At 37.8% G+C, this 8,839-nt stretch overlaps 1 protein-coding gene across 1 annotated transcript; it reads left to right on the forward strand.

The window, feature by feature from the left end:
• The first annotated feature begins 206 nt into the window (after positions 1 to 206).
• On the forward strand, positions 207 to 8,308 carry LOC104903249 (cellulose synthase A catalytic subunit 1 [UDP-forming]). Its single transcript, XM_010691259.3, is given in 16 exon segments — positions 207 to 512; positions 1,286 to 1,481; positions 1,569 to 1,747; positions 2,394 to 2,514; positions 2,597 to 2,786; positions 3,685 to 3,951; positions 4,110 to 4,455; positions 4,696 to 4,833; positions 4,922 to 5,047; positions 5,629 to 5,841; positions 5,931 to 6,195; positions 6,334 to 6,530; positions 6,662 to 7,012; positions 7,308 to 7,659; positions 7,662 to 7,784; positions 7,787 to 8,308. Coding segments are annotated over 16 exon segments (3,249 nt in total). The 5' UTR covers positions 207 to 428; the 3' UTR covers positions 7,888 to 8,308.
• The last annotated feature ends 531 nt before the right edge of the window (positions 8,309 to 8,839 follow it).

An 8,839-nucleotide genomic window follows, 5' to 3' on the forward strand; every position in this document is an offset into this window, starting at 1 on the left:
TTAATGTTATAATTAGGCAGCCTAGCCTAATAATTAGCGTTTAGTTAATTAGATTCTAAGATTTTAGTTAAAAACTGGAGATTATTACAATAATTTTTCCTATTATTACAATTATATATGCATGATTATGTTATGGCATTATGTGGTGAAAATTTATTAAGGAATATAAAAATAAACTGATAAAGAGTAAAGAGCCACTTAAGATGAGAGTGTTGTCTTAGTATATTTAGAGAGAGAAGAGGAGAGAGAGAAAGAGGAAGGCGAAGAAGCAGGGGATATGATATGATATCCCCATCTCATTTGCTTGGGTTTCTTAAAAATTAAACAATTACCCAGTTTTGATCTTCCAAAAAGACCCCCGACCCACAAAATTTGCTACATTTGGGGGTAAATTTAGGTGAGAGTTTGAAGCTGAAAGAGGATCTACAATGGAGGCGACTGCTGGAATGGTGGCTGGATCTTACAAAAGGAATGAGCTTGTGAGAATTCGTCATGATAGTACTGACAGTGGGGTGAGTTGTTTTAATCAAGTTTTGATTTTGATTTGATCTGATTTTGATTTCACATCTTTTTTTTATTTTATATTTAACTATAGTTGTTCTTTAATTTAGTTTGTTTTTTTTAGCCTTCTTTTGATGAGTAAAGTTATGTTCTTAGATCTATGCTGGTTATGTGATTTGAGCTTTAATTGTAGTGGATTTGATTAAGAATTATGGTTGGGAAATGGATCATGAAATTGGAATTTATATTTTGGGATTTCAGATTAGTTGCTGATATACTGAGGTGATATTTTGTAAAATTAATCAACTTTGAGATTAGATGGTGTTTTTGATGAGTGTTATTTTCAATTATAGGCCTAAATGAACTAGATTGTGATGCTTTTGATTGAACTACAGTATGAAAGTAGTTGGGTAATTTTGAGTACAACAAGTGAGCAGAGTAGTAGTGATGCTTGATTGTTCGGATTTCGGACTGATTAGGAAATAATTTCATATGGGATCTTCAACTATAGAGTTCGAGTTCATGCTACGCACATTTTAGGTGGAAACTTTGAGCCTTTATATATGATGGCTTGTATCACCAAACATCAATTAGTTGTATGTTAATTGATGTTCATTGATTCAAAATATTGTTGTGGATCGGAGCTGGGTTCACTTGAGATTGTTTTACGAACAAAGATTCTTGATTTTCGCCATTGTTGAGACATTTGGTTAGATGATCAGTGATTCAGTCTCAATGTTTATAGTCACTTAACATGAGTATTCATTTTTGTTGTCAATTGCAGTCCAAACTTTCGAAGAACTTGGATGGACAAATCTGTCAGATCTGCGGTGATACTGTGGGACTAACTCCAAGTGGTGATGTCTTTGTCGCCTGCAATGAATGTGCTTTTCCAGTTTGCAGGCCTTGTTATGACTATGAGAGGAAAGACGGAAACCAGTGCTGCCCCCAGTGCAAGACACGATACAAGAGACACAAAGGTTTGCTTGCTTTATATCTTTCCATAATCGTTGTTTCCCTTATATCATGTTCTCCCAGTTTAAGAGCTGACATGAGTTTTGCATCAGGGAGTCCTCGAGTGGAAGGAGATGATGAAGAGGATGATATTGATGATTTGGAGAATGAATTCAATTATACCAGGGGAACTAGCAAGGCTAGACATCAATGGCAGGGAGAGGATGTAGATCTCTCGTCATCGTCTAGGCATGAATCTCAGCCTATTCCACTGCTTACCAACGGTCAAGTGGTATGTGAAGATTGCACTTTCTTGTCATATATGTGCAGCTTGTATTATGGCTTGGTTTACTAATTGTCATTTGTTTTGCTATATGTCAAGCTGAGAAATACTGATGTACGAGAATGTAATGATTATTTTGCTACAATAAAAAGTGGAGATCCTTTTAGTTTGGTATATGATATGATGGTATCTGAAATGCGATCACTTATTGGGAACCGGTGACTTTTCAAAGTTGATCCGGCTGTAATATAGGATTCAATGTAGATTATGGGCTCGTAAATCAAGCTCCTGAGGAGCTGTAGCTGGCCAAGTGTCTGTTCAATGGGATATGCTTCATGTAGCTTGAAGGTTTGGTGTGTGATGCAATAAATTTATGCTGACTCTTTAGTTGACTTAGAGTCATATCTCAAACTATTTCTTTTTATCATATATTTTATTAAAATTGTCACTTGTTTTAAAAATATATAGACTATAGAGCTTAACTTGCTGATCACCACTAGCCCGGGACCTATTCTTCTTAGAATATTTCATCCAATATATTGGATGTGTTTGATAATGTCATAGATTATCCCTGTATGGTTGTCTGTTTGATGATTTTTGATTACTGTTCATGGCTGGAAAAATAGTGGCTTATTGGAATTCGTCTTTGTTTCAGGTTTCTGGGGAAATTCCCAGTGCCACACCAGACAATCAATCTGTGAGAAGCACATCTGGTCCTATAGGTCCGGAGAAGCGTGGTAACCACGCACTTCCTTATATTGATCCATGCCAGCCAGGTATTAGTTATTTATTTTGTTGGATTGGTGTCTTCAATCTATGTTATACTTGTTGCTAATGCCATTAAATGTTTTTTGACAGTTCCTGTGAGAATTGTGGACCCTTCGAAGGATTTGAATTCTTATGGGCTTGGTAGTGTAGACTGGAAGGAAAGAGTTGAAAGTTGGAAACTCAAGCAGGAGAAGAATATGACACATATGGGAAATCGATATGCTGAAGGGAAAGGAGGTGATATGGAAGGCTCTGGTTCAAATGGCGAAGAACTCCAGATGTGAGCATCTGTCCTGTGCTTTTATTCTCATATTTTTGCAGATATGACTCTAGGTTGCACATAGACGGATACGGGTACGGGTGCAGATTCGGGTACGGGGACAGAAAACGGCGAGATTTTGAAATTTTAGGAAAGGGTACGCGTACCCATACAGGATACGTATCGTATCGGGTACGGGTATGGGTATGTGACCTAGAAGAAGTACCCATGCTACATAGGATATGACCTTCTAATTATCTCAAATCGGTTTGTTATTTTCTTTGTATGTTGGGGGCAGGGGTGGCTGGATAGAAAGAACCATTCTGTGAATTCTGTTTGCTTTAGCAACATTTCCGCCTTTTATATTTCTTGTTAGAATGTATTACCTACTTCATGCATTATTACGACATTCATATTTTCTGGTAGCCATCTATTCTCTTCATTTTCTTTGGCAGGGTCATGGTTTTGATTTTTTTTTGGGAAATTCCCACTGGTACCCTGTACTATGGAACAATTGCAATGGTAAACCGTTTTTATTTTGAGTTTCAAAAATAACCCTATACTTAGTAATATTATACAACTGTGACATTAATGATGGTTTAATCTAGTAATACTAATGGTTGAAGTAACGATTAAACCATCATTAATGTCACAATTGTATAATATTACTAAGTATAGGGTTATTTTTGAAACTCAAAAGAAAAACGGTTTACCATTGCAATTGTTCCATAGTACAGGGTTACCAGTGGGAATTTCCCTTTTTTTTTTTTCTCTGAAGAAATGTTTTGCAAATAATACTGGATGGCTTTCAACTTAATATTCTACTTACACTAAGTAGAAACAGTGTTTTGGGTTTTGTATATGTGGTCCTATGTTCTGAAACATGGAAATTGAACCCCTTTTTTTTTTTTCCTTGCAGGACTGATGATGTGCGTCAACCTATGAGTCGTATTGTCCCTATTCCTTCATCACATCTCACTCCTTATAGAGTAGTGATCATCCTCCGGCTTATCATCTTAGCCTTCTTCTTGCAATATCGTATTACCCATCCCGTGAAGGATGCATATCCTCTGTGGCTCACTTCAGTCATCTGTGAGATCTGGTTCGCCATGTCGTGGATTTTGGATCAGTTTCCAAAATGGTATCCTATCAACCGTGAGACATACCTTGACAGGCTCGCTTTCAGGTTGGCGTTCATTGCTATTATATTACTCTATTTTGTATGTGTACTTGTGTAGTTGTCATCACGCATGAACATTTGATTTTTTGTTTGTTTTATGATGTCAAATTCTGGTGGTCATTGAGATAAGGCTCTGAACTTAACTATTATGCATTCTTTTCTAGGCATGATCGTGAAGGAGAGCCGTCGCAATTAGCTCCAATTGATGTCTTTGTCAGTACTGTGGATCCTCTGAAAGAGCCACCTATCATTACAGCTAATACTGTGTTGTCCATTCTAGCAGTGGACTACCCAGTCGACAAAGTTTCTTGCTATGTATCAGATGATGGGTCAGCAATGCTGTCTTTTGAGGCTCTTTCTGAAACCGCTGAGTTTGCCAGGAAATGGGTGCCATTCTGTAAGAAGTTCAGTATTGAGCCAAGGGCTCCAGAATTCTACTTTGCGCAGAAGATTGATTACCTGAAAGACAAGATTCAGCCTTCTTTTGTCAAGGAACGCAGATCAATGAAGGTAACTAATGAAATACTTTACTCAATATAGTCTTTTTAAGCCACATTAAAAAAACACAAACTAATTAACAGTTAACATCACACTGGTCCCATTTGGACTAGCCTCCCATAACCCTGCGTAGTCTGTGCTTGGGTCCATTTTTCCTTGGCACGTTCTGGTCTTGAATCGGCCCACTGGCCATCACTAGTCTTGACGTGCTCTTCTTCTGAAATTAATGATAATATACCTGGTTTAATGCAGAGAGAGTATGAAGAATTTAAGGTTCGAATCAACGCCCTTGTTGCTAAAGCACAAAAGGTTCCTGAAGAAGGGTGGACAATGCAAGATGGAACAGCCTGGCCTGGTAATAACCCTAGGGACCATCCAGGAATGATCCAGGTAAGATAGTGATCTTTCGTTTACTGGGGTTTTCTCTACTTTTTTTCATCCGTCAGCCTTTTTTTATCTGGTACTCCTTTCTCTGCAGGTCTTTTTGGGCCACAGTGGAGGTCTCGACATGGATGGAAATGAATTGCCACGATTAGTTTATGTTTCTCGTGAGAAAAGACCTGGCTTCCAACATCACAAGAAAGCTGGTGCCATGAATGCTTTGGTCCGTATATGTTTCAAACTTTTGGATCCTTCTCCTGTTCTCTAAATAGAGTGCATTCTTAAATACTTAATCCCCATGCGGTAGCCGGTAATAAATGACCGGAACAATAATGACTTCTTTATCTAAGTTCGTAAAGGAAGTTCGATTTTAATGCCCATGGTAATTGAACTTCATTCCCAAACATATATTTTTCCTCATAAATTTCCTTTACCATCTAGTACCACCTTTGAAGTGGGTTTGGATGATAATAAAAATTAGTGAAGAGAAAGAGGTATTTGGGAACGAACTTTCGACACGCATATGGACATGAGAATTTTAATTACTAGTAGTCTAGTAGATTTATTATTGTTACCATCATATATTACCGCCTACTCAACGAATGGGCCATTGCCATGCTTTCTAATATCTTCCCGTTTTTATGAGGTTTTCATTTTCGTAACCGCTTGCCGAGAAATAGAAAGTTTTTTATTTTAAATTCTTTTGTTTTGATATTTGCTCCATTTTTGTAATTTGACATAGGAATTTGCTCCATTATTGAAGAAAATTTTAGTTTGATTTATAAGTTTTCCTGGATTGTGCAGATTCGTGTTTCTGCAGTGCTGACCAATGGTGCATTTCTACTGAATGTTGATTGTGATCACTACTTCAATAACAGCAAATGTCTTAAAGAAGCCATGTGTTTCTTAATGGATCCTGCTCTTGGGAAGAAAGTCTGCTATGTGCAGTTCCCTCAAAGATTTGATGGCATTGATTTACACGATCGATATGCTAACAGAAATATTGTGTTTTTTGATGTATGTGTCCATCTAGTTTGAAATCTTTTGTAGACCTTTCTGTTTATTACATTGGAGCTTGAATAATTTTTTGTCGTTGTATTATGCAGATTAACATGAAAGGGCAGGATGGCATCCAAGGGCCAGTTTATGTGGGTACTGGATGTTGTTTCAACAGACAAGCACTTTATGGGTATGATCCTGTATTAAGTGAAGAAGATTTGGAGCCGAATTTTGTCATCAAAAATTGTTTTGGATCAAGGAAGAAGGGGAAGAGTGGTAATAAAAAGTACATGGATAAGAAGAGGGGACCTAAAAGAAGTGAATCTTCCATACCTATTTTCAACATGGAAGACATCGAAGAGGGTGTTGAAGGTAAAATTAAATGCATGATTTTCACTTCCTTCATCAGCATAGTTCTTGAAGTTTGTGTATCGTGCTATTAGTTTAACTGCTGGGTGTCATGTGATTGTTGGCTGAAAAATATAACTCACCTTTGTTGTTGTTTCACAGGGTATGAGGATGAGAAGTCTCTTCTCATGTCTCAGAAGAGACTAGAGAAGCGATTTGGTCAGTCACCGGTGTTTATTGCAGCCACCTTCATGGAGATGGGTGGTATTCCACCTACAACGAATCCTGCGACTCTGTTGAAAGAAGCCATCCATGTTATTAGCTGTGGATACGAGGACAAGTCAGAATGGGGTAAAGAGGTAAGCCAAGTAGCAACCTACTACTTAACACCTTTATCTCTCCGGAAAATTTTCTACACTAGACCCTTACTAATTACTACTGCCAGACATTTTTCTTGATCTGAGATTCTTATGTTGTGTACTGTTTTTAGATTGGGTGGATTTATGGTTCCGTTACAGAAGATATTTTGACTGGATTCAAGATGCATGCCCGTGGCTGGATTTCCATCTACTGCATGCCTCCAAGGCCAGCATTTAAGGGTTCTGCTCCCCTGAATCTTTCGGATCGTTTGAACCAAGTCCTTCGATGGGCTTTGGGATCTATTGAGATTATGCTCAGTAGGCATTGTCCCATATGGTATGGCTACAAGGGGAGGTTGAGATTCTTGGAGAGATTGGCTTACATCAACACAGTCGTTTATCCCCTCACGTCTATTCCTCTCATTGCCTACTGTATTCTTCCAGCTATTTGTCTATTGACTAATAAGTTTATCATTCCCACGGTATGTATAGCGTTTACCACTTATTGTGTATCTCTTCGGTCGTTTGTTTTTTTTGGTTATAGTAGAGAATGTCCTTTGCGGTATAGTAAATCCATTGATTGTAACCTCCTAGTAAAAAATGCATATAAAAATCTATTAAGAATATGGAGTGATTTCTTCATTCCTTCTGCCACAACTCTAGTTCATTTTCCAGACTCCAGAGAATTGTGATTATCTGCATTAATGTATTTCTGAATAGGTCGCCTACTTTATTTCGCTATATGTTTTGATGCCAAAAATTTGTGTCTGATTGCAGCTAAGCAACTTCGCCAGTATCCTGTTTATCATGCTTTTCATGTCCATTGCTGCTACTGGTATTCTTGAGCTTAGATGGAGTGGAGTTTCCATTGAAGACTGGTGGAGAAACGAGCAGTTCTGGGTCATTGGTGGTACATCGGCCCATCTGTTTGCCGTCTTCCAGGGTTTGCTAAAGGTGCTTGCCGGTATCGATACAAACTTCACTGTTACTTCCAAGGCAGCTGACGAAGATGGTGATTTTGCAGAACTTTACATCTTTAAATGGACATCACTTCTCATTCCTCCCACCACCGTGCTTATTGTGAACTTGGTCGGTGTTGTGGCGGGTGTTTCTTATGCCATTAACAGTGGATCCAATCGTGGGGCCACTCTTCGGAAACTCTTCTCTCTTTCTGGGTGATTGCTCACTTGTATCCCTTCCTCAAGGGTCTCTTGGGTCGTCAAAACCGTACCCCAACCATTGTCATTGTTTGGTCCGTATTCTTGCTTCCATCTTCTCCTTGCTCTGGGTTCGGATTCAATCTTTCACCTCCGAGCCGACAAAATCGCAGCTAACACTATGTGGTGCCAATTGTTAGATTGTCACTAAATTATGAGGTTAGTGTGGGCAACCTTTTTGGCTCAAAGTTCTTAGCTTTTGTGTAAATACTTCGGGTGTCGGATCGAAGCATGAAGAGGCATAAGAAAGTCGAAGTGTTGTTGCTTCTGGTTGCTTAAAATGGGAAATCTTAGGGACCATGACATAAGCCCTTTGTGTGCATCTTTCTTTCTTTGGCTTCACCTTGTTTGCTGTTGCTCTGACTACATGTTTTCTTCTCAAGTCGTCGACACTTTGGGCTTACAAGTGGAGGTAAAACCACATCTCGTTTTGTTGTTATTAATGTAGTATTATGATTTGTAAAGCAACTTCATACTCCAATGTACTATTCTTTTTGAACTTGAATTATACATAGAAGTTCGCACGTATTTGTGCATCAAAATAGATGAAGTATTACGTAATCCCTCTAGTCGGAAATGATTTCTCATGATAGTGTGATTTTGATAAGTTTCATGACAATTTAATCAAAATGAGGTTGAGAAATCAAAGCTATTCTAGTAAAAAGTTCAGAAATCTTTTTTGGGTGCAATGGTAAAGATTATAAATGAAGGTTAATGTTCTCTTTTTTCCTAACTAATATGGGGCAAATTGCATGAACCAAGAAAATAGCTTCCATTGTCCATAAAATATGAGAGCTTGTAGTTGGTGATATGACATACTTCATGTCTAATTCATCAGATTTGTGCCAATATCTCTTTCAATTAGGAACTTGACTACGAGGATTGTCCATAAGTATGAGAAGTTATTGGTGTATAGCAACTCGATCTAGAGAAGAAAAAAAAAATGATCAAATAAAAAATATCATCTTTCTAATATTCAAAGTTTAAGAAGCTATGAAGAATAAAAGAACTCAAATCTAGATTTTGGCTAATCAAGCTAAGTCACTAATAAAAATAGTCTTCAGTTTATCGATTTCATGCTTGATAAAAAAA

Source organism: Beta vulgaris, chromosome 9 (genome assembly GCF_026745355.1).
Source record: "Beta vulgaris subsp. vulgaris cultivar EL10 chromosome 9, EL10.2, whole genome shotgun sequence".
Taxonomy (NCBI): Eukaryota; Viridiplantae; Streptophyta; class Magnoliopsida; order Caryophyllales; family Amaranthaceae; genus Beta; species Beta vulgaris.